The sequence below is a fragment of the Clytia hemisphaerica genome, unplaced genomic scaffold (assembly GCF_902728285.1).
Source record: "Clytia hemisphaerica strain Z4C2 unplaced genomic scaffold, Clytia hemisphaerica genome assembly, whole genome shotgun sequence".
NCBI classification, from domain to species: domain Eukaryota; kingdom Metazoa; phylum Cnidaria; class Hydrozoa; order Leptothecata; family Clytiidae; genus Clytia; species Clytia hemisphaerica.
The window spans coordinates 1868203-1895446 of NW_027104338.1; the positions used below are offsets into that span (position 1 = coordinate 1868203).

The 27244-nt window shown below is 35.0% G+C and overlaps 3 protein-coding genes across 3 annotated transcripts in view; 2 read left to right on the forward strand and 1 right to left on the reverse strand.

The window, feature by feature from the left end:
* LOC136817937 (uncharacterized) overlaps positions 1 to 27244 on the reverse strand; it is a 61180-nt gene that overhangs the window by 13463 nt on the left and 20473 nt on the right. Inside the window, exon 3 of the mRNA XM_067074281.1 lies at positions 145 to 281. The gene's annotated coding sequence lies outside the window, so the exon portion shown is untranslated. The remainder of the gene's footprint in view (positions 1 to 144; positions 282 to 27244) is intronic.
* LOC136817948 (uncharacterized) lies at positions 4921 to 8354 on the forward strand. The gene is made up of 3 exons (XM_067074297.1): positions 4921 to 5074; positions 6481 to 6671; positions 7235 to 8354. The coding sequence occupies exons 1-3, from the start codon at positions 4947 to 4949 to the stop codon at positions 7576 to 7578; spliced, it is 663 nt and encodes a 220-aa protein (XP_066930398.1). The 5' UTR covers positions 4921 to 4946; the 3' UTR covers positions 7579 to 8354.
* LOC136817845 (uncharacterized) lies at positions 16795 to 21065 on the forward strand. Its single transcript, XM_067074178.1, has 2 exons — positions 16795 to 16977; positions 19699 to 21065. Exons 1-2 carry the CDS (start codon positions 16815 to 16817, stop codon positions 20823 to 20825), a joined length of 1290 nt encoding a protein of 429 aa, XP_066930279.1. The 5' UTR covers positions 16795 to 16814; the 3' UTR covers positions 20826 to 21065.

Sequence of the window (27244 nt, forward strand, 5' to 3'; positions counted from 1 at the left end):
CGAATCTATCTAATGAAATTTACAAAAATTGAAAAAGAAGTTTTTGCAAAAGCTGTATCAAAAGAGTGTTGAAACAGATTTGAAAATAATAAACATCAAATTAACCACAAAACTAAACTTTGTTTCTTATAAGAAAAGACTCACCAAGCAGACTTGTCTTGCATTGTACTTTGTGTTTGTATGGAAAGTGCTAAGTACGGAATCAACTTTTTGGACAACCATGGTAAAATAAGATTCGGTGTATTTCGACCCCATCTTCAAGACTCCAACCACCCCTCTACCTGAAAGAAAGTACAAAAGTTTTTAAAAAATTCGATACAAAGATAAATATGCTTATAGAAAATTGTGACATTACTTGTGCACTTGATTTTATGAATTATTGAAATTATTTGAAATATGAAAATAATTCGAAAAACATTGCGGTTTTCACAAATAAAAATGGTTGACAGATTACTTTATTTGATTCAAGCTGAAAAAAGTCTTCATCAATATTTTAAAACTTATCTCGTTTTTCAAGTTGAATTAAAAGCATAGATTAATGTTATCGAACGAGAGAAATGCACTTGTAGTAAATCAGAATATTTCACTAAAGGCATCACAAGTTTTTTGTCCATCACGAATTGGCCAAAAATGGTCAGATTTTAGAAAGCATTTCCCATAAGACTTAGTTCTTATCAATCTTTACACCCTACAGTGGACAGTCTCTTCTATTGACCGTTGCTATATAGTTTTGGAAGCCTCAAAACTTACCCTTCAGGGCGCATTCACTGTAATACCCCTGTGTCACAGACCCTTTGGGACCCCAGTCCCACTGGAAGCTTAAATTTAATTTCATCCCCTTTTAAAATTAAATAGAAAGATTGAACTCCAAAACCATCCCCGTTGATTTTTTTTTTTACCGAGAAAAGTTATATTATAGAATTTCCGTCGATAGAAATCTTCATCCCCCTGTGGGAAGAAGTTCCACCGGGGCTATGAGACAGGAGTGTACTGTAGGTCACTGACCTTGAGTGAACCCAGAGACCAAATTCTTGTTCATGCTCCATTCAATTGCAGCAGAATGAGTTCCTACGAGGCTTTATTTGTTGAAATTTAGTCATTTAGAATCGTTTGGGTCATCGCGGATGTCCTCAACTTGCTTGGAGAAGGTTACGGCAAAGCCATGTAATGTCTATTTTTGTTATATTACGTTTTAAGCAATTGCAGCAGAATGAGTTCATACGAGGCTTTATTTGTTGAAATTTAGTCATTTAGAATCATTTGGGTCATCGCGGATGTCCTCAACTTGCTTGGGGAAGGTTACGGCAAAGCCATGTAATGTCTATTTTTGTTATATTACGTTTTAAGTTACAAACTCCCATCATTGAACTGTCCCTACTATGAAATATATTGATGTCTAATTATAGAGAGTTCGTAGAAAGGTCAAAGCTCTAAATTCATACAAAAATCAACGCAAGTTTACATCGCCTTAACTACAAATCAGAGGAAGTGATTATTTTTAGCACTCAAAATCCTCATTTTTCATACCGACCACGTGAAACCGGTGTGGTGAAGCAACCTCCACAAAATCTGTTCAAAAACATGATATCGTGTTTCAGAAACATTGGAACTTCTGCCAAAGGAATAGTGTTACAATAATAGATACACCATATTACTTCAATTGGCTTACTTGACTCACTTTAGGGATGCAAACTTTTGCGTGTAGAAACTTTGGCAAGTTCGAAAAATCGCGAGATTTACAAAATTTACTTTCGCAAATATGACGAAAAAGTCATTTTCGCGAGCATAAACTTTCGCGAATCAAGACACAAAAATGAAAAGTTTCACAAAAAAAAATGGCTTAGAAGGACAAATGCATCTTGAATATGATTGAAAATTCTGTATTTTGACCAGTTAGGCTTTAACAGGCTAAAAAGTGCCATAAATCTTACGTTTTAGTTTCAAGTTTGTACGCCTAAGTAGTCGACGTCGACTGCATCCGTAATCAACCCACCTTTGCTCAATATAGATATACTAGCCGGTACCCGGCGTCGCACGCCGGTTTAGCTGTTTGCTGAACGCATTTAAAGTCCTTTGGATGTTGGGAAGGTGGCTTAAACACCCCTTAAACACGATGAAATCAAAATTAAAGGGAAGAATTCTCTTCAAAGTTTGACTCTATCCCTCCCGGGTGACGTATCTTTTAACCATATTTTGAAAAATATTTTTGTGGCAAAAATAATCAGAAAGCAGAAAGGGCGCCATTCCCAAATTACACCATACCGGCGACCAGCGACATCCGAGACGGCTCTGCAATTAGATTTGTTTTCTCGCTTCGCTCGCGTTATATTTGCCGTATTTCTTGATGTTTAGGAAAACTTTGATGTCAAGATAAGCGGAGTGAAATAATAGACATGACACACGATTCGTCGAAAAAAGGCAGCCAGGGGGGTGCTTAGGCAAGAGAAGGAAGGGTATTGGTATATGCCGGCCTTAAAGGTGCCTTTTTTGAAACATGGCAGTTTGAAAAATCGGAAAATCAAACTTCAGTCCCACTAAGAATCGGAAAAATAGGAAAATTTTAACTTTTTGCCCCCAGAAAGATAGAAATTTGGTGAAATTAGTCCCAAAAAGTGAATTAAAATTCACACAATATCCCTTGTTTCTTCTCCTCTTTATTCTGCTAAGGGTCCAAGGGGCAGGGCCGGGCCGAAAGTCAGCTCGCAACCATAGTCCCCCCGGAAGGCAGCAATTTTATGGTGCTTTTTATAAAATAACTTCGTCATAACTTCGATAACTTTTCAAATTCAACAATGACTTAGATTTACAGCAAAATAAATATCGACATAGATGTTTAAAGGTCCCTTTTTACGAAGAAAGAACTCTAGTTTTTACCGCCTTTTGAATGTATTTTTAATGTTGCTGTTGTTCTAACAAACTTGTCTTGTGATTCTTATGTTTTATTTTATATTTGTTCTTTTCTTTAACAGATTCTGTTTAAAAGATTTTCTTTTGTTTTGAAAAGAATTCGAATGTCTCAAATCAAATAGGTCTTTAATTACATTCGAAAATATAAAACAAAAGAAAAGAAATAAAAAAAAGAAAAAGTCTAATCTATCAATCAATCAAAACAAAGTCTTTATAAAACGGCGCGAATCTGATTTAACACATTTGTGTGGAGCAAGAAGCAAAAGTCATCTTTTAAAAGAACAAAACATTGCTTGCGAAATCGAAAGTGACACACAGACAGAAAACAGAAAACAAAATGACATACGCGTTATACTATTAATATATAGAAGTAACAACGTCATTCTGTGACGTTATGTCGGTCTTTGGCCCTGGAAACTGTCCTCGCATTTGAATTTCCTTATAGGAAGGCTTACGATTTCATATTTCTCCTACTATGAGAGGGGTTAAATCTTTCCTGAAATTTTAGTACCATCGGATTTCGCCTCTTCAAGGTAAATAAGCCAATATCTTATAAATTTGGAAGAGTTTTGAAGAGATTTCAACACTTCCAACGGTTAAGCCCTTAGCTGGGCAGACAACCAATATTGTAAGTAATTTTTTTTCCTATACTTCTTTTTCGTATCAATCGAATGCTGGATTTTGGGAGTAATGAAACCATGAATTAGAGGTTGGGCGATCACTAGGCTGCAAAAATTACTATTTTAGCCTATGTTTTCCATACACCACTTCTTTGTCTAGTGGCGCATTGGTTATGGTAGTAGAATAATATCTTCCAAGGCTTTTAACAGTAGCGAGTTTTTATATCTACACTTTTGAGGACGGCAGAGTGACTGTAGCGATTTGGAATAGTTATAACCAGTGGAATTGAGGAGGGTAAACGTGTTTATTTACCATCGTCTTCAGTCAGTCAGGATCTAGTCAAATCAGAAGTTAATCATCTCTGTTGCAGAATAACACACATACATAAAACTCGCTCGCCGTGTGAAGAGAATCAAGATGATTATCTTTTAAGTCACTCCAATGCTCTGAAAAATATAGAATGTTACTCCAGCCTCAGCCCTTATCTTACTTCTTTGCACTTAATTTCGCTTAGTGAAGGGCACTCCAAATGAATTTTGTTTACATTTTCCATTGGGTGGTCTTGCAATATTTATTTCAAGTACTTTCAAAACAAATGCGTCAGTAGCTAGTACCAAATTCTCACAAGATCTTTCAACAAAGGAGCTAATTCAATCTTGTGAAAGTGCAAAATATTGACTTTGATAGTTCAATAAAACTTCTATTGAAGCTAAATTTTGGCATCTCTAGCCTTTAATGGTTCCATGTGAACTCTCTAAAGAATTTCATTAAAGAATCAACGTGAGAAGAATGATAAATGACTGTTAGGTACTGGCTTGATCGTCAGTAGCAGCATTTCACTTCTGCGAACGTTTGTTTTCTTTTTTGACATGTGAGAATCTAAACAACAACAAAATGTTGGATATTTGGATATCATGCGGTGATAGTGTGTGTTTTATAGTGGCTTTCGTTCTCTTTATCGATTTCAATTTTTTTGGTGAGATTTGATTTTAGTGTTTTCGTCTCTGTGTGTATGTAGTCGATGTTTTTACCAGTGTAAGATTTAGTCTATTGTTATAGGAATGTTTAACAATCAATTATCCTACTTTTTTGATTTTGATTTTGCATTGTCTTTTAAGAGAAATCAACTAGTTTTCAAATTTTCGGTTCAGGTTTGATTGAAGTTATCATTCTGTCTAGTTGAGTCGGGAGTTCCCATAGTAGTAATTGTATGGGGTTGAATTTCAATGCGGAGCAAAGAAACTAGTGATACCTTTTTACTCAAGCAGCGTATAGTAATTTTTCAGATATTGATCGAGAGACTTAGGGATCTAAAGGAGACAAAAAGAAGGGAAAAAACTCTAAAATTTTCTTAAATTTCATAACTTCTTCTTTTTTTCGTCTACCAAAGGTAAATACAATAATTCAAAGAAACAAAGATGATGAAGCTCGCATTCATCTCAATGGTGTTCCTAACAGCCAATTTCCAAACAGCTGATGGGTTGTGTTTTAAGGACATCGATCGTTGTTTACAAGATACAAAATCATGTGGCAAAATGATGAAACAGTAAGTATACCCCAGCTGGCACACAACGTTGTTTCAACGTTCTTCTAACGTTATATGGACATTGTGAACGTTAGACAAACGCTAAAACAATGTTGTGTGCCAGCTGGGACAGTTGGCCCTCTCTACTTCGATTATCAAGGGACAGAGATTCTTATTCGAATAAGAGAAAGATTTGAATTATAGTCGAAGTTATATAACATTTTCAACAGAACAGCCCGACGTGTTAGATCGAATTATAGAAAAATTTGAATATTCTACAGAGGTTTGAATTTGGGAGAGCTGATTTTATTCATATTTGAGAGAGCTGATTTTATTTGTATTAAAAAGCGAAATATCTTTTTAAAAAGTACATTGTACTCCGAAGTTCAGCCTTTAGTTGTTTACTTATAAAAATTAGCCTACAGTTGAGGTTCTCTAATTCGATTTCTAAGAGGAGTTGATTTTTATCCAATAAGGGAGTAGATGGAGTAGAAAAACGTGGCTTGTGAGTATTTCTTGTTTGTGACTCTCAATATCATCGAATAATAGCCGAATTAGAAACGTCGAATTAGAGAGCGTAAACTGTATTTTGTATCACTGAGCTTTATATAAACCTTGGAGGCAGTTTCTCTATCTTAAATGCACTAATCACAGTTTTTCAAGAAGAAACATATCCTCATCGAGTACTATTATACTCCTTTAAAAAGAAAAATGTTGCCATAAAGCCAAATAAATATTCAGTGCAGTGTTCTAATGGAGATGAAATTAGAGGATGTTTTTCTCACCATAGTCAGTATAAAAACACTGGTCTGGAAGGCCTTTGTCTCTTTTTATTGTTAAAAGACAGAGCTTATGTACCAAAATCGATTTATTTTGCAAACTTTTTGATCATGTGATTAGAAAATAGACCAATCCCATACGAGGAGGTTTTGGTAACGTGATAAAAAAGTATGCAAATCGCAACTTGTCTTTTGTTTGTAATAAAAGAAAATTGAACAAAACAATAGATTGTCAGACCAGTGTTTTTATAATGACTATGCTCTCACCGTGGATGATTCGTTAAACGATTTTACCAGGGAAGGAGAGTGGCCAACCGGATCTGTTTAAACACCCCTGTCTCACAGCCCCGGTGGAACTTTTTTCCTAAGTAGAGATAAAAATCCCTATCGAAATTCAAATATAAATTCCATTGTTCCAAGGTTAAAAAATCCAGTGGGGATGGTTTTGGAGTGCAGCTGATGGAACATTGATTTTTGGATGGGGATTAGATCAAAGTCAATTTCCCGTCCTACCGTGGACGAACTTTTTGCAAGATTTTAGAATGTTCAATTAATAGCTTCTACTTGTATCATGAAAATTAATATTATTTTTATTTATTTAGATTATTTCTAGGTAGCCAACCAATTAATATTCCTTTGTATTTACAGTGTCCAGAACAAGTGTCAAAAACTGGTCAGTTTTGGTTGGTATCCTTTGGACACACTTTTCATTCAATGCACTTCAAAATGTCGCAAAGCATTGCGCAGGATCACCAAGAAGCATCCAGAATTGCTGAGATGTAAATGTGAAAGCAGTAATTGCATGGTGGTTAAACAACGGGTTAAACAATGCATTAATGGTAATAATATTTTAACGGTGAAAGTGTTAAAACTGATATTAGGGAAAATAGATTTTGTAGGCAACTGTCAAAGTTTTTACCGAAGAGATAATTTTCTGGTCAAAATCAATGGGGGGTGTTGACTAAGGCTTCCTCTTTGATACCTTGAAGGAAGAAATTTCGATGACTATCGAAGGATTGCACAGATACCCCATAATTTCGCCTTTTTGGTAATACTTCAAAACTCTCTCCTAATTCTCAACTTTTTGTTACCATTTTCCTTTGAGTAATTCCAAGGCAATCAAAAACAGTTTGTAAATAAAGAGAAGCAAGTTCGATTAGTTCAATAAATTAATATAAAATATTTTCGATTTCAATTTTTTTACAGCCTCTTGGAGCTCTTAATTACTTGGATCTTAAATCTAATCTGTGAGTCCTAAATCTCTTTAAATATTCTTATATCAAAATTTCGGTGTAATCTTCTAAGAGATGTCATACCCGTGTAGCCTATTCTTATAAAATCAAAGTCTTAGCATTATAATTTGTTCTTATAAAAAAAAACATTTATCTAATTTCAATCCCAGGTCGAATCACAAACAAACACAAAATGCATCATAAGCCACGTGGTTGCACCAAGCGTTTCCAAAGATGTGACAAAAACAAGAACTGTCAATCACTTTTTGAAGAAGTTCCACGGAAATGTAATGCTCTACTCAATGATGATAAGTGTACCATTGATTGCGAATCCGCCCTCCGTTCGTTCTTCGATCATCCCTTAGCGAAACGTTTACCGAAATGTGCGTGCGACGGAACGCAATATTTTGAAGGCGTCTGCCTAATGATCAGGCGACGTATCAAAACCATGTGTAATTCGGAAACGTTCAAAGATTACGTCAAGAAAGAGAAAATAACTCTACGGGTTGGATGATATGAAACGCAAGCCAAAATTCTTTTTATATATTAAAACGATGATTTTATTACTGTTGACTGACTGTCTTTATTTCTTTTCTTTTTTTTTGATTAGCATAATTTTTGATTGAATATCTTGAACTCTGAAAATGGGTTTTTGCCAAATTAACTCTTCGCAGAATATTCTAATTTTCAGTAAGTGATCTTCTTGTCAAAATCATGATAAGGTTTCCATACTTTTTAACTCGATGTATAAGAAAGCAATGTAGCCAGAAGCTGTATTGTACATGAATAAAAAAAGCGAAAAATTATAAATGCCTTCTTATAGCCGATCCAAATACTGTTTCGTAGTCAAACAGGAAATCTTATTTTTTCGAATTACAGAAAGCATTTTACGACGTTTTCTCTTTGACGGTTTGAGAGTCGGCTATTTCACAGTCGCAAAGCGTAATGGGTAATCAGGACCACTGCGCACTAATGATGACTTACTATTGGTCCACAGTTTCGAAAATGTTTGAAGATTATGCGTCTAGCCAACAGAAAGCCGTTATGGAGGCGCAAACAGTCCTGATTACCCATGATCCATTTCGACTATGAAATGGCCTATTATTCGAATTATAGATACATTTAGATAATAGAAGATCGGATTAGCGAATCAACTGTATTGTCTTTTTGGATATGGAATGAAATACGTAGGCTAGATAAAAATAAAGCACCACCACTTTTAATTTATAGCATTTAACTCAGATGTACAAAGGCTATACTTTTCTTCGAAAAATATGATGAATTCTGATTAAATAATATTTTTTTAATCTACTGGGTGTGTCAAAAATAAATTACCCTATATCAAGTGAGTTTTCTTGATGATCACTTTTTAAGTACTTAACCCTTGTTTTTGCATTAGAGAGAGTTTAAACCTGATGGGTCATCATTTGCCAGATTTCAGGTCCGGCAGAACAGCCGTAAGAGTGGGGAGGCTGAAGATTCAAAATTAGATGAGATTCGCTAGGATTAAAAAAAAAGAGACTCATTTGTGCAGTCTCCCCGCTTCCGCTGGACCTGATTACAGTCATAGAATCAAAGTTATCCGGAAATGAGATAGAAAATTTTTTGAAATTGCTGGAAAACGAAAATCGAACCATTGATTGAAATTCTATCAAAAATTGATTATTCTTTTGATGACTAAAAATGAAACTCATTTGTTTTCATGATCCAAGGTACAGTAGGTCCTTTTTAATGTTTTTGAGTAATTTTAAATTTTTCACGTTTTCCATTTTTAAGATCTAAATTTGAGAAATATATACCTTTATCGGTAGAAAATCGACAGATGACCAGTTTTTTTACCAACTAATTTTTTTTTTGTAAACAATACTCTGGTAAAATATTAGGATGGGCTTAGATATTCAAGATAAAATAAGAAAAAAGTCTAAATATCATTAACTTTAAAGTGCATATTTATAATAAAGGAGCTTTAGTAAAATATGTGCCTTAAAAATACGGTGAGAAAGAGTCAAATTTTCAATCGCAAATATCTAGAATACACTCTTGTGTAATTTTCACGGGAAGCACCAATAAATATAATTTTTTGTATTCGACCTTGAAATCCCGACAGGTTATAAATATCCCGATTCGTATATCGTGTCCCGAATAAATCCGAACAGAATTCATTCATATCAAAACCCTTAATGCTTTACAGGAGGTTTTGACAAACCATTTTATCACCTTTGGGAATCATATATTGATTGAATTATCAATTTCTATCTTGTTTTCAACACCCAAACTCCAGTAAGAAAATACCTTTGTTTTGCATTAGATTTCACTTCCTGCACTAAGATTCTCCTGACTTTTCCGTCATTTTCTCCGGGATAAACGGCATGAGATTTGAAAGGTTACGTAATATCTTTTGTTTACTCGCAAAACTTTTTAACTTTCTGAAGCTCATTTTTCAACCACCCGGGTCTTTTTCCGATAGAAAAGTGGCAGTTGAATCTTAATGCTGGAATGGGGATCTCATGCAAAACGACGGTAAGCTTTGAAGATTTTAATTTCTACAAAATCTGTTTTTCTTCCGGACAAACTGTATATACCATAGATCTTTCCTACTTATTACAGTCGGTTGATAATGCTATCAAAGATCGATTCTATCAAGTTATCACTCCACTCATCAAGGCGTCTAAAAGCACCTTTGATAGAACGGTAAATCTTGTAAACCATCGGCGGTTTATAAAGCCCGGTAATCTCCAAAGCTCTGATCATACACTCATTCATTGCTTCTGACGTTGCACCATATTTATCCATCTCCTTCAAATATATTTCAAGCTCTTCTTTAATCTCTGGAAGATGTTCTTCTATAGCATCTCTTGTTTTACGAGTAGTTTCGACGAAATCTAATGAAAATCGGGCTTCAATTTTACAAATAGCACTTTCTTTAAAGCACTCTAACAACACTTTCAAACCGTCCTCCGTTTTGAAATAATCACTAAAGACATCACCCATAACATCAAGATATGTTTGGCTAAATCCACGTAGCAAATTCATCTTTTCGGTGAAAAGACACGGCATATGGCCAGCTTTCAGGAAATCCGATAACCGTTGAAACAGGTTCTCGACAACTTCAAAATAGTTGCTTTCTTCTTCCCATATTTGCCAGATACTTTCAGGAGTTTCCTCAATCAAACTGTTCATAATTGTCTTAATGAGATAAGAGGATAACTTTCGGTCGTTATTCTGGTCTGCAAAATGTTGTGTTTGAACTGTGAAAATCAATTTCGCCAATAGGAAACATTTCTTTTGAAACACACTTCGTTCCCTAGCTAATATAATCTCAGCTTGAGAGAAAGAGAGTCGCCATGAGGCTTTCTCGTCATCTGCAGATTTCCATACAAGGTGACAACCTTCTTGGTGGATCTGAGCCATGACCTCTGGCTTAGGCCAATATCTGTTTTTGTTGAACCACGGTGTGACAAAGTCTGGCCAAAACTCAAGATGCAGACAAGGTACATTGTCATAATTCGTGTTTGAAAATATAGAAAAAACAGATCCTACAATGGATTCGGGACCTGTTAAATTTTTGTTGATTTTTCTTTCCACAGATGGTCTACCTGCTTGAATATCTTCTTCGAAAAAATCCTCATACAGGTCGCCGTATTGTACGTGCTGTTGAGGTTTAGTGGCTTCGGCAGTTCTTAAAATCTCCATTATTTCAGAACGTTGTTCTTCTACAATATTCTTTAACAATTCTTCTGTTGCATGTATATCATAATCTCGGGTAAATTAATGCGTGTCCAAATTTTCGTTAATTCTTCGGACCCATCATCACCCCTCCTAGCATAATAAATTATACCTTTAAAGAAGCGCATTACGATGTAGAACATGAAAATCGGTGTTACTTAAATTTAGGTTTTGCCAATTTTGCGAAAAACCGCAAAAACCAAAAAATGCTGACGTCAGCAAAACTTGTTTTTTAAATAACTCCAGTTTGACTAATGGTATAAACATGAAATTTGGACCAAAGTTGCATATCAGTAATAAAAACATTTTTGCATGATTATTTTTTTCAAATTTTGCTGACGTCAGCAGAAATCAGCAAAATACGAAAATTTGCAATAAAGTGCAGACATCAGCAAAATTTCAAAAAAAAAATTTTTTCATAGTGATCCTTTTAATAATGTGCAGCTTTGGTCCAAATTTCATGTTCATACCATCAGGCAAACTGGAGTTATTTAAAAAACAAGTTTTGCTGACGTCAGCATTTTTTGGTTTTTGCGGTTTTTCGCAAAATTGGCAAAACCTAAATTTAAGTAACACCGATTTTCATGTTCTACATCGTAATGCGCTTCTTTAAAGGTATAATTTATTATGCTAGGAGAGGTGATGATGGGTCCGAAGAATTAACGAAAATTTGGACACGCATTAATTTACCCGAGATAACCACAATGCTTTGTTTCATGTAAAATGAAATTTGATATCTCCTTTGTTATACTGCACATCACAAGCATCTCATCCTTATCAAGGATTTTGCCATCGATCGGAACCATCAACGGTGTGGCCCATGCTCCTTCAATATAGCTTCCAGTTTTCAGAAAATTCTTATCATCTTCTTTAATATGTATTTCGTCGACTCGATAAGAACATTCTCGCATCGCTTCATCACAGTTGTAAAATTTCTCGAGAAAATCTTGAACTTCGTCCTTGACTGACATTGCTGGTGCTGGTGGCTCTCTAGTTTTTTCTTACCTTCTAACATAAAGAAGAAACTTACTAATTATATATTACATATTACATTTTATAGTATAACATGTCAGTCTCTCTTCTCTCTCTCTCAAAACTAATGGCGGATAAAAAACTCTGTGTTGTTTTTTAAAACGTTTAGTCCTTCAAAAAAGGATAGATTAGTAAACTGTTTGCAACCATGGTAACAATCGGATTTAATAATGTCAACAAGCCCCCGACAAATCTAAAATATAATAACATAAGAAACTTGATAAAGATCTGTAAAGTTTGATTTGTTTTATAAATTATGATAACTATACTCGGATGTTTTGAAATAAAGCAATTATGCACATTATCAACTATGGACATTACACAAGGAAAAAATGTTCGAATTCCAGGGTCGGAAATTGACCACTTTCCCACCTGGAAAATTGCTAAACGCCTCTTCCGTTTAATTAAACATATCAACAAGAATTAATTTTCTGGATTGGAAATGAAGCCACTTATTTCCCATCTGAAACGTGTGCCTGGCCCGCGTGATTTCACACAAACGCCAGATTGAAAGTATAATCCATTGCCAGATTTTGAAAAAATATATGTTGCAAGAAAACAAAAAAAATACTAGATTCAATCCGTCGCGGCGCAGATCTTCACACTTCACTTTTTCTTGCTTGAGAAAGGTTAAAGGTTTTTCTCTTAAACTGGAATGGCAAGAAGGCCAAGTTGAATAGCAATAGTCGAATGTTTGTTCGCAATACGTACACTTCGTACGTGGCGCGGTTTTTTTCCAAAAAGAGCTTGAATTGAAAAGCGCTGCTTATTAAAAAAAAACGGACATACAGAACCACAGAGCATCGGTATGCTAATTAAAGGCCTGATGCTGGGGTAATAAAAAAAACTCCATGGACTGTTAAAACTGACTAAAACAGCACCCAGTAGTCATCTATTTTGTCTTTGCAATGTTTTGTGTTGTTGTTGGATACGGGTACGCGTATTCATATTTTTCATGATATCAGATACGATTGGTTGATACTCTTTAGTACGCGATTCAACACAATAAGCAAGGTTAAGAGAAACGTCAGGAATTTTACGATCTTTAAGTAAATGTGAATAAACTGTTTAGAAGTTAGATATAATTTAGTAAACACAATTGACGTCAAAAAAATATCGCTATTTTTGCATTATGGTCCGTAAAATAGACATCTACAAGAAAATTTCGGACGGCAAACAAGTAAATTCGGAAATTTCAGACATAGTGCTACATGATGATATATGTTTGCACGTATCTCTACGACTGTCATAGTTGACATCTCCCAGCTCCCGGACTACGTGGACAAAATCAACATTCTTGAAACTCTGGTCATCTGTTTTCTTATTATCCTCCAGTGCCACCGAAAAAAAGGAATAAACATTTTTTCTTACTATTTGGCCCAGCGCGTAGCGGAATGGCCCTTTAAAACGCAACTGGTCGAAAAGATTTGACTTTGTCGGAGCCTATGCGCGCAATTATCAATTGACAAGTCCAGGCTAAAATCGAATTATCTGACTTTCTATTGTGCGCATGCGTAAGGAAAAACCACATATAATTAATACCTCCAACTTAAATGGTCAAATACTTTTTCAGAATTAGTAAGAGGTGCTTATGTCAAAAAATATAAAGTAATTAGATCTTTATTGCTCACCCGAATCGAGTTTACATTGAAAAAATTCACTCCTGTAAATTGAGTTGTATGACGACAGAAAAATGTTGTCGACACAGCCAACACTGCTGGGCCTTTACGCCGCTTAGGCTTTCTTGTTATACGATTAAGTCACGTGTACTCGTAAAACTTTACTACCAGAAAAAGAGTGGAAGAGTTTTTGATCTGACGAAAAAAATCACATGTAAGGGGCTTTTTTTTTCTTTTTTTTTTTAAGGTTTGATTATTTTTTAAAAAACATAACGTTTATAAGCATACTTAGCTTAAATTCGGCAAACAAATAAGCATAATGCTGAATATACCTCCAAGCTGAAATGCAAAAAAATTGTGCAGCTTTTCTAAAACACTGATCTTTGTATGGTTGCTTTTAGCTGCTTGAGCTTTCTTGGACCAAAGAAAATCAACAAAACAAAGTCTAAGCATATAAATAAGCACAAATTAAGGCTGAAAGTTAGATTTTGTTAGGCATATTGAGCCAGACCCGATTTTCCCGTATGCTTATAAAAAAAGAGAGTGATAATAAAAAACATTATAGTAAAATTTCAAAGCTATTACTTATAGTTCGAGAGCTGTTCGGCCTTTTTATTAGGTCATAAGCCTCAGAATTTTAACCATATTATTACAATTTCACTAAAGCTAAAACTTTTTTCCATATCTGAAACACCCTTAGTCCCTCTACTAAAAGTATCACCCGCTGTGATAAGAAAATGTCTTACCTCGTTTTTTCATCTTTCTAAGATAATACCAAAGGGAGTCTTATTGACTGCACGCTTTTTTATAAGAATATGCTTTATAAGAATGTTTATGATGAAATTGGCCAAAACATTAAGAATATGGCAAGAATATCACCACCATGGAATTTGGAGAATGTAATTTTTAGAACATATTACCATTAAATTGCAAAACATTACCCAGCATTGCTTAGAGCTTCCACGAAAGTGTCAAATTTTTGCTTGAGGTAGGTACTTATTAGATGCTAGATTTTGGTTGGGATTGGACCCAAACCTAAAAATATCGTAAGATATTTCAAAATGATTTTTCCAAAAAAGCTAATATTCATGAATTGGAAAACGCCATTCCTTTTTTTTAAAGCGTGTACCCCTACTCTCGGGTACCTATTACCTAACAGCCGTTCCCCCTCACTAATTAATTTTTAGGAAAATGTTTTGAAAGTTCCCTCTTTTGTCCTAATTGTATTAGCCTCCTTTTCAAAAATTTTCAACCCAGGACCTCCCCACCTTAGTAAATTTTGAGATTTTTTTCAACTCTCCCGCTTATTCCAGCCTCCCCCCAGCTACTAGGTACCCGAGAGTACCCGTTTCCTGCTGCATTATAGAACAAACAGAAGATTTCGAAATAAGCCTATCATTCCTCCAGCACAATATGATCTGCTATAAAGGGTAATGTCAATGTCAAAACATTCAAAACCGGGCCACTGCCTTCAAAGTAAATACATAGAGGTTTTTCAATCAAAGAGACAAAAACATGTTTGAAACTTGAACATTTCCGTAAAAAACCATACGTTGGAAATATAGCAAGCTTAAACTTAGCAAGTGTAACCAAGGAAACCAGTGAAAGGATTACAACATTATCGCATAAGGAAACTTTTTTTCATAACGATTTCTCAGAATTCCATTGTTATCTTGTAGATGCGAGTAAATAAATCTGGAATGAGTTTTTTTCTCTTTTATGAAATAAGTTGAGTTCCTTATCTTTTTTGTAAAGATTTGTAAAGCTTCGTTCTAATGTTTTGTTGAGGTGAAAAATTCTGTAGTGTTGTGAAGTTTTTTTTTTTTGCACAGTGGTAAGTATGAAATTGAAAATATAATAATAATTTTGCAACCGCAGTCGGGGGCCACCCAGAAACTCAATCCAAGATAGGAAAGGGCGCCATTCCCTTCTCTGGATTTGTTTACTTACCCTTGATGCTTACCTTAATTGCTATAGATCAAGCAGAGCGGCATAAACTACCATTTTGTACTAAGCTCTTTCGTATAACACACCCCCTTCTCATACAGACCCAGTAAGATATTTTCAGCCAAGGGGGGATAAAAATAACGGACTGAAACTGGACGGTGATTGATATATCCCCATATCTCTTATGGCTGGGAATTTTGATTCTTTTTGTTTTAAGTCCGAAAATTCAGTGGGGATGGAAAAAATAGTAAATATTTTGCAGCGAGGATTGTTTTATTTGATTATTTTCAGTGGGGACAAAAATTGGAAGACCAATTTTTCCAGTGGGAAGGCGTCCTTGTGGGTCTGTGAGAAGGGGATGTTATAACCCTGTCTGATTGAACACCTTGACCCTGCGCATCGTAGCTGGATGCTTTACCTACATGCTAGAATTACATATAATAAGGTATAAATCTATAATGGACCAAGATCAAAACACTTTGTAGCTCAGTAGTACACCCCTGTCTCAGTGCCCCGGTGGCCTGATTTCAGTACATGATTTTTTTCAGTACATGGTTTCAGTACATGATTTTTTCCTACGTCACTGCAGTAATCAAATTTTTATTGCACTCATTTGTGAATTGAGATATAAATTGAATAAAGACAGCGACAATAAAAAACAGTTCTTGAATTCCCAAGTCATTTAGGATGATTACAAATGAGTGCAATAAAAATTTGATTACTGCAGTGACGTAGGAAAAAATCATGTACTGAAACCATGTACTGAAAAAAATCATGTACTGAAATCAGGCCACCGGGGCACTGAGACAGGGGTGTAGTAGTTACCATAACAGAGATTTACCTACAGCAACATGGCCCCCGGCTTGCGAATCAGGTGGAGGGTGGCCAAAAAATCATGATACCCACCATGGTTGGACAACAAAGAAAATTTTCGATTTTTTCACCATTATTTTACCCCTTTAAACGATATATTTAGATATATATATTTATATTGCTTTAAAAATTATTGAGAGGGCAATGGCCCCCTGCTGCCCCCCCCCCCTGGTGACGGGGGCCATGGGCAAAGGCAGGAATCTTTTTACGAATTCTTTAATCATAATTCGAACTTACCAAGTATCTTACGAAGGCTTAAGTTTATGCTTTCGGTTATAAAGCTAATGTTATCTCGTATACGTTTTTTCATAAGAACATCCAAGTCTACGGATGTTCTTAATATTTTGCTTTTTGAGTTTTAAGCCTAATGTTCTTAAACTGTTCTTATTTTCACCATTTTTTGAGCATTTTCCAGTGAGATCTAAATGAGTGTTATGGTTAAACGGGGAGAATTCACCAACAGGGATAGGAGTGGGTGTCTTGAGGAAAGTAATTTGTATTTATACATTTTACATTTTGAATAATCTAGCAAATTGATAAAAACAAAAAAGCCATGTACAGAACGCCATCTTTGAAAGTGGTGTTTGCTTACGACGAAGATGAACATTATGCTCCTCCACACAAAATTAGTTGGGTGACAAGAGCCAAACGTACGTCAAACGAAAGATGGATTTTCATTCAGTGCTGTGGTCAAATGGGAAACGTAGAAAAAAGAGGTAACTCAGATTATTTCACAAAAGATATTTGTAATTAAAAATTTCCTGCTCAAGGGAAATTTTTCTTACAACGGTGCGCTTTCTCCTCCTTTTCCAGTGCGCGGTTTTTTACCGCCATTCTACGCCCATGTACAGTATTACGCCACCGCCCTTCTGTCTGTCCGTTTTGTTAGAAACAGCGCTTGATACCAGTAACACACTTTCTGCCGTCTGGACAGGGAAAAGCTTGCTAAAGTCGGGTACTGGCTATAAAAGATATATTTTCTGATTCCGCGCTCCTTAAACAACAAACATTTTCAAAACAAAAAAAGATGGCGGTCGAAGCGAGGTTGATTTCAGTTGATTCATACTTTCTTGAACATTTTCTTTGCTTTAGTGGTCAAGAGACTTTCAAACCAAAGAAACTTTGTATGATTTTTCCTTTGTAAACTTTTCAACATTCTGTCATATCCTATAGTTTTTGCTCAAGTTTTCATAAAGCTTTCTGAGTGAAAATTCTACCTTAAATCAGTTTCATTTTTAGTTTCTTGTTTTCAAAAAGATTTTATTTTTAGGAAATAATGGCTTCTAATATAGAAATAAATAAACAGAAATGCAGCTCATGTGTAAATTTGAATAAGTTGGAATATATTTCTTGATGCTACACAAGGTTACTTCTGGATACGTCGCTGTTTGTTAACAACGGTCAGGTGTGGCACGATTTTCAAACTCGACACAGAATCATTTCAAGTAAACTGATTCTGGAATTTGTTGATGGACACTAAAATGGAGTTCATGTGTAAATTTGAACAAGATTGAAACTTTTCCATGATGCTACGTGTGAAAATGGTTATTTCTAGTTCTGTCTCGTTTAACGAATTATTGGTGGCTTGATTTTTCAAACTCGACACAGAATTATTTCAAATACCGATTAAATGGAATATGACAATGGAGACTAAAATGCAGCTCATGTGTAAATTTGAACAAGGTCAGTCAGGCACATCCTTGCAAATGAAAGGTGTATTTTTCACTTGCGACCATTGGCAAATGAACGGGGTCGAAAACGAAAGTGACGTAATAGCGCCAAATACCCAGTTTTAATAATTGAACCGGGTTGGAAATATTTTGCTTCATTTCAAAGAACTGCATTGATGAATTTTTTTTCCATGGGTCAATTTTGTCTTCGAAGATTGAAGAAACTTTTAACGAAAAAATAAAGTTCCCAGTTTTCTTCCTTTTTTCCCTTTTTCAGTTTGAAGTTCATTTTTATTAATTTTCACGCTTTTAGCCTGAGACGTCCTATCTCATTTACACTGGGTGACGAATACCCCATGCAAATGCTCACCCCGTTCATTTGCCAGGATGTGCCTGATTGAAGATTGGAACTTTTTTCATGATGCTACACATTAAATGAAATGGTCATTTCTGGAACTGTCGCATTTAACGGTCAATGGCTTGGATTATTCAAACTCGACATAATTGTTTATAAGTCGAATTGACCTTGATGGAGGAAAGAGGGAGAAGATGAACAAAGACAATACAACGAAGAAGCTGGTGGATTTTTACATTTTTTGATGTTGTTTTCTTATGGAAGTTGAATTTAATGATATTTTGAATTTGACCTTCGGGTAGAGTAGAAAGTTTCGAGCTTTCAACATTCAATTCATTTTTGATTGACTACATTACATTGCAAAAAGTCTAATTTTTACATTTTTTTATTGACACTGTCGTTATGTATATTATATAGATGTTATGGAGGAAATTTTTAACCGCATCTTTTGCGGCTCTTGTTTCCCATGAGAATCGTTTTCTAACGTTTTTGCTTCATCTGTCAACTGGAGCAACAGGATTTCAATGGAATTTATTAATAACCCAAAGATAACACAAGTTCTTCTAACGTTATCTGGACGGTAGATGGTGTTAAATACGTGTTATTTTTTTGACTTTGTGCTGACGTAAGCGTAATGGCACCATTATTTAGCGCTTTAGTAGTGTTAGTGTTGTTAAATTTGTTAAATGGTCATCGCTCTTAACTCACGTCTGGGAGGACCGAGTTCAATGCTCACCGTATTACGGTGAAAGTACAATCATGGACAAAAGGTTGTAGACAAATGAAATTTCAGTGAAAAATGATGAGAAATAGAGCAAAATGACTCTTCAATGTGTCTGAAAGAGGAGGGAAGTTAAGAAAAACACTTTTGAAGTCGTTGCATTGCTTTTGAATTGCTTTTGAGGGAACCACAAGCAAAAAATCAGCGTTTTGATACTGGTGTAAGCCAGTTTAGGTGACTTTGAAAGACTTTGAACAGCTTTGGATGGGTTTGGAAAGCACCCAGAACCTCTTGGGAACTTGTTTGCAATCGATATTGTATTGTATTGTATTTTGCAAATATTGCAGAAGTCTATAAACCCTTTGTCCATGATTGTAGCTTCGTCCTGGTCAACCCATACCATGTTAGGGGAATTCAGTACCATTACTATAAGACATGAGTGTTGGTGGATGTTCCAGAATTTTGACGTGCTACTCTCCACAGGTTCGACCTTACGTTGTCGTTCGAGGCTCTAAAGTATACACTTATGACTAGACAGCTTGCATTTGTAGAATCGCAACGCTTTTATACGCTGTGATTCGTTCTCCCACGTGAGTAGGATCCAATCTGAGAAATCGGAGGATATATATCTATCCTAAATGTTGTTTTGACGTTATGTGTCAACTATCAATATCAATCCTTCTATTATCAGGTGAAAAGAAGTTAATTACAAGCCGTCATCCATGCAAAGGAAATTTGTTTTCAAGCCAGCTGTCAGCCACGGAAAAACACCACACCGGAAGGATGGTTTTAATGAGAACTAACCACAGCCAAATCATAAAGCATTGTCCTCCACTAGCAAGATGGAATTGTTGTCGAGCTGAACTTCCAAGTTGGAACGGCAGATGGGATAGCAAGGATCTCAGAATACCATTCACGTATGTAGACACTGGATGCAAAGAGGGTCGATATCAGTTCACTGGATGTATTGACAGTGATGATGATGATGATAATGATGTTTATGATTTTGCAATGTGTGCAAGGCCTCTAGGATCCATTACGAAAGAGAAATCTAAAAAATCATCAAATGGCCCTTCATCAGGAGATCAAACTTTCGTAATCGAAAATGAGAAATTGATGAATCCTGGTGTTATTGAATTTACACAGCAATCTGTTTTGAAAACCTTCACTGACCCACTGAAACCATCACTCTTGGACGCCATGCAGCAAATCTTTGATGGTGAGATCGAAATTGACGATTTCCCCTCAATACGAGTTGCAACTCGTGATAATACAACTTCCATAGGAGGCTTTTACACCTGCGATAATAGAAGATTACTCATGTTCAAAGTTTTACGTATCAAGAAAATCTACGTTCAATGGATTGGATGGACCAGTGAGTTTGATGATAAATTGCGACAAAACATCAAAATAGATCCAGAGACCAGAGTTGCAACAAACGATGAAGGAATCGTCGATTTCAGGGATGATTTTATCGACCATTATTGTGAGCATAGTGTTCTCAACCATGGCGATTCACTGTTCTACATCCCTGAGAAATTTGCTGGTTATCTAATCGGTACTAATGGAGCGACCATAAGAAAAAAATGTCAGAAGTATGCTACTCATATCACTGTACGAGAGCTATCAAAGAGTCATCGTGTTAATACTTTTACTGACGTGATGAAAATTTCTTATAGTGAGGATGCAGAATCACGTAAGGAATACGTCCCCGGTAACGCAAAGAAAGAACACGTTAAAATGGTACGTAAACTGGCTAGAAGAAATTACCTAGAAGAACTTGCACTTGATGCATGTGAAACAACGTCCCCGATTTGAATGTAAAGAATTATCCCGATATTTTCCCCAAAGCGAACATTTCCCTAATATGAATATTTCCCTATAATGGATATTTTCTTGAATCGACAATTCTTAAAAAACGGACGTTATGTTAGGCAAGTTATCATTTAAAGGTGTTAAAAACGGATTAATTTGATGATTAACATTTATAGTCTGGATGGTAAAAATTTAGTTAAAAAATCTGAAAAAGTATTAAATTTTATCATCGAATTTATAATTAAGAAGAACTTCATCTAAGTTCAAATGACTGACCCAATCAGAAGGCAAAATACCCGGGGGGGTACTAGGGTTGGTGAATGAGGGGTATGTGCGGACGGGACCTCCGAAAACCGACCCTTATAGAGACCAAATTTTAGTGAAAAAGTGACCCTTAGAGAGACTTTTTCGAAAAATGTTCTCTGATTTTCAAAAATTTCCTACCCTTAGTGAGACTTTTTTGTAATTTTTTCTCTCAAAATCAAATTTTTTTTCTAAAAATCGTGATTTTTCCCACCCTTAGAGAGAGTACTTTGAAATTTCCTGATTTTTGTAACCCTTACAGAGACTTTGAAAGGTGAAAAACCCGACCCTTACCGTCCGCACATACCCAGCACCTATCTTTGCCTAAGTACCTGGGGCAAAATATTTTCAAAAAAAACAACTATCAAACTTACCAGTATTTTGTTAAAGTAATTTTTCGTGGTTAATTTGTCATGAGAAATATGAAAAGTATTATTTTACGTCGGTAGGCAATGGCTTTTTTAATAGTCCGTACCCCCCCCCCCTTTGTTAAGGATATCAGATATCCAGGGGTAAAGTGTCTTTTCAAGTAAAAAATACGATATCCAGGGGGTAAAGCATCTTTATAAGAGAGGATATCCAGGGGGTTGAGCATATTTTTAAGAGTGGATATCCAGGGGGTTCGATACTTCGAAAAATCAATATCTTCAACAGTGGGGGTAAAATGTTTTTCTAGAAAAGCCCAATGTTCGAACTTAAATAAGTTAATAATGATATATTGATTAAAATTACTTTGGAGATTATTTTTTAATAATTATATGAATTACGAGGGATTTAGACATTAGACCAAAGCGGTTGTAGCCTGAATACCGATTTGAGCATCTTTAGAACGTTTTTTATACGTCTTTAAAAACGAAAACCAGACGTCAGTCATAAGTGGTATTAAGCTGTTTTATCACTTTTAAGGACGGCGGAGTGACTGAAACGATTGAAATAACCGGAAACTCAATTAGGCAAAAGTGCTTGTTTACCTTCGTCCTCTTTCATTTAGGAACTAGACAAATCAGAAGCTAGTCTAGCAAGCTAGACGATTAATTCAAACATAAAATAATGAAGGGAACAAATTTTAGTTTATACAAACTAAACCCCGTAACAATAATCGTATTATCATATAACGTCTATACTACTGTATTACATGCATCATTAAAGACTCCAGTCTAAACAGAAGCTAAACGTCCCCGTAAAATTCTTAAGCAATATGATTTCACTGTATTGACATTCTGAACACAAACAGTAGATTTTCAATTAAAAAGAAACAAAGTCTTCAGTGTCATCAGTATCAAGATAACACCAACCTTTTTGGACTTTGTTCGACCTCCATCGAAGAAACTTTATTTGGATTTTATAGATTATATAACAAATTTCAACAGATCTTAACTTGGAGATAAAAAACGGTGTGATACTCCGTGAAGGAGAGTGTTCAATTCCATGTAAGGATAAATTGTTATAAATAATGTTCTCCGTCGTTGATCATCTTCCAAATTTTACTCCCACATAATCTATTTGTAAATATTTGAATCAGATTAGACAGTACAGCTTACTACTTTACTATAAAATTCACACACACGCATACTTTTTTCATTGAACCCTAATTTCCCGACCTTTTGAACAACATGCCTCAAACCTAAGAAGAAATCAACAACTGTATCAAAGAGCTCGAATTCATGAATAAAATGAAAAATTGAACATATAAATTCTTAAAAAGCTTGGAAAAACTACCAATATTTTGAAAGCTTGGCATAATCTGTAAAGAAGCAATGAAAAAAGAAATTTTACAACCAAAATCAATTTTATTTTTATTTCGGTTCTAGGAATTTCAGGGTCGTTCGGGCCTGTAAAACAACTAATCAAATTGGTCTCGCCTTAGTGAACATTTATTATGCACCTGTGAGGAGTTACTCTTTTCAGTTCATGTCTCAATAAATCTATGTTTTTAGTTAGCTCATCATTGGAAAATGTAGTATTATGGCCTCCCTACCTTCCTTCTCCTTTCAATTCTTTTTGAGACTTTTAATTAGAAATTTTGGGCAGAAATAATGGGACCATCGTATTGGTAAACCAGAAACCAGACTACGATATCGACTTTCTTACACCGGCCCTAATCAAGCGCCAGTCCCTTTTACGCCGGCCTTTACTACACCCTCAGTTATAATTTCCCGGGAAAAAATGACCCCCGGAGTAATAATTACCTGAGAAATTATTACTCCCCCGTGGAAAAAATTACTCCCCTTCAAATTGCAAATTTATTTGCTCTAATTAGGGGGGGAGTGTCATTTTCCCAGTAAATTATGACTCCCTGGTGAATTCTGACTATTGCATATTCGAATTAAACATTCGATTGGGACATTCCAATCAATGAAGTCACTTGCTAAGTAGAGACGTTTTAAAAATGTATGCATACTGTAATCCATAAACTTTATTGTTGTGGTTGCTGTAAAAGACAACCTAGCCATAAAATCATCTACAAGTTAAAGTGACCCGTTGTTACCCCCACCCATCCCGTTGAACTGTACCCCTGGTTACGCCAAGAACATTTTCATCCGTTCGGGGGAAAATCAAAGAATGCTATCCCCACTGTAGCGATTTTCTATCTTCATTTTCTTGTTGAAATATTCTACTCTAAGGACCCGAATAATAGAGGGGTCCAAATATAAAAGGGGGAGGGGGTCCGAAATTTCTGTAGAATATAATAGACGGGGGGAGGGTTTGAATAAACGGGAGGGGGGGGTCGAAATCAGTATAGTCAAGAAAGATGCCTTTTTATTAGAATTTTTATTGGGCCAAGAAAAAGCTCTACGAACAATAATTATTTCAAAATAAAGAAAACAGTGTTGCGACAGTGTCAAGATGTAGCCAGGTTTTTAAAATATCTCTCAATTTTCTAACCCAAGCAAATCGCACTCAAGAAAAGAGTTTAAATTCAATTTAAATGTCAAAATAACAGTAAAAGTTTCCATATTGTTTTTGTTATTTATTCATGATAAACAGGAAAAAAAAAAGATATGGAAACCGAACGTTGATCGTGATCTATGCCAGTTTTTTGGTATACTATCAGGGGAGTAAAAATTTCCTGAAGGGGTGTGCATAGCACTACTTCGTCACATATCCTTACTTCGTCTCCTATTGTTATTTTCTTTTCTACGTCATAATTTATGCTTAAAAATTAAACAGCTGAATATACATGGTTTCTACTAGATTATTGTTAATCATTTAAACATGACGTAACATATGCTATTATGCAAGCTAAGAAGTTGATTGACAGATATATTTTTCTAGAATACATAGAATAATTACCGTTAGGTGTGGAAATGATGGGCGCAGAGGTAAATAAAAAACATATTTTGACATTATACATTTCTTTAACCATGAACATATAAACGACTGCACATATCTTTTATTATCTCTTTGAAGCGAACTTCGTTGCCGCCTGTATTTCAAAATTGGTATGAAAAATCCGACAATATTCCGTCATAATTTTATTTCTTTGAATTATTTAGGTAAAAGGATTGATAGAGCTTGAAAATTACTCCTAATGCACAAAAAATTATTTTCGGATTTTTTCACAAGTTTGCAATATATTTGATCAACATTTTCAAGTCTGAAATGCAGAATTTCAACTGCGTGTATACTTTTGAATCTCTTTTGTCACTCCAATAATTTTTTTTTGACTTGAAAAAAAATAGCTTGCCAACGTTGAGAGCCTGTACCATAAGAATATCGAAATTAGAATGTGACACTTTCTAAAATTATTAGACACTTTTAAAGGGACATTACAGTAGTAAAATGTAAACATTGCGCGAACCACGTGTTATTAAAAAGAACAATTAAAATCACGTGTCCAAAACAAACTTGTAAAACAATTGAACAATCAAAATTAGCCATATTTGGTTTGATTTTTTATTTTGACATGTGACATGTGTTTTGATTTTGTATCCGCTGCATACAGTTTGTTTACAAATTTCGCAAGTACTGTTATGTCCCTTTAAGTCAAAATTTAGAAATAAAGAACAACATAGACTTTTGTCGAAGTTTTGAGGTTGTTAGCAAGGTATTCCCAAGTGGTATATCACCAAAATCTATTGTTTCATTTTATGCTTTTAACGAGGCGGCAACGAAGCTAGCAACCCTTTCTAAAAAAAGACAAAGGAGATGGATGTCCAGTCGTTTAAATGTTCATGCTTTAACTGACCAATCAAATCACTACTTTACATGTAACATTTTGAAGAGTGAATGCACAATAGACAATCGTGATTGAAGTTCTACAGAAATATCTTGAAGAAACCATAAGACGCATGCGCATGTGGTCTACACATGATCACATGATTTGAAAGTTAGATTTTGCAGATCAGTCAAAAAAATTCATCCTTACTTGGTCACCATTCATTGCGTAAGAGTTCTTTAAAACTTTCACAAAAATTAGTATTCCTACTACACGGTCACGTGATTTAAAAGTTAGATTTTACAGATTAGTCAAAAAAATTATCCTTACTTGGTCACAATTCATTGCATGACTTATGAAAGTTAGATTTTGCGGATCAGTCCTGATCAGTCAAAAAAATTTATCCTTACTTGGTCACATAGCTTGAAAGTTAGAATTTACAGATCAGTCAAAAAAATTTATCCTTACTTGGTCACATGACTTGAAAGTTAGATTTTGCAGATCATTCCTGATCAGTGAAAAAAATTTATCCTTACTTGGTCACATAACTTGAAAGTTAGAGTTTGCAGATAAGTCAAAAAAGTTTATCCTTACTTGGTCACAAGACTTGAAAGTTAGAGATTGCAGATAAGTCAAAAAAGTTTATCCTTACTTGGTCACATGACTTGAAAGTTAGATTTTGCAGACCGGGCAAAAAATTTATCCTTACTTGGTCACATGACTTGAAAGTTAGAGTTTGCAGATAAGTCAAAAAAGTTTATCCTTACTTGGTCACATGACTTGATAGTTAGATTTTGCAGACCAGGTAAAAAATTTATCCTTACTTGGTCACATGACTTGAAAGTTAGATTTTGTAGACCAGGCAAAAAAATTTATCCTTACTTGGTCACATGAATGGAAAGTTACATTTCGCAGATCAGTCCTGATCAGTCAAAAAAATTTATCCTTACTTGGTCACATGACTTGAAAGTTAGAATTTACATATCAGTCAAAAAAATTTATCCTTACTTGGTCACATGACTTGAAAGTTAGAGTTTGCAGATAAGTCAAAAAAGTTTATCCTTACTTGGTCACATGACTTGAAAGTTACATTTTGCGGATCAGTCCTGATCAGTCAAAAAAATTGATCCTTATTTTATCATATGAGTTGAAAGTTAGATTTTACAGATCAGTCAAAAAAATTTATCCTTACTTGGTCACATGACTTGAAAGTTAGATTTTGGAGATCAGTCCTGATCAGTCAAAAAAATGTATCTTTACTTGGTCACATAACTTGAAAGTTAGAATTTACAGATCAGTCAAAAAAAATTATCCTTACTTGGTCACATGACTTGAAAGTTAAATTTTGCATATCAGTCAAAAAAATTTATCCTTACTTGGTCACCATTCATTGCTTAAGAGTTCTTTAAAACTTTCACAAAAATTTATATTCCCACTACACGGTCATGTGGTTTAAAAGTTAGATTTTAAATATTAGTCAAAAAAATTTATCCTTACTTGGTCACATGACTTGAAAGTTAGAGTTTGCAGATAAGTCAAAAAAGTTTATCCTTACTTGCTCACATGACTTGATAGTTAGATTTTGCACACCAGGTAAAAAAATTATATCCTTACTTGGTTTCATGACTTGAAAGTTAGATTTTGTAGACCAGGCAAAAAAATTTATCCTTACTTGGTCACATGAATGGAAAGTTACATTTCGCGGATCAGTCCTGATCAGTCAAAAAAATTTATCCTTACTTGGTCACATGACTTGAAAGTTAGAATTTACATATCAGTCAAAAAAGTTTATCCTTACTTGGTCACATGACTTGAAAATTAGATTTTGCAGATCAGTCCTGATCAGTCAAAAAAATTTATCCTTATTTGGTCACATGACTTGAAAGTTAGAGTTTGCAGATCAGTCAAAAAGATTTATCCTTACTTGGTCACGATGCATTGCGTAAGAGTTCTTTAAAAA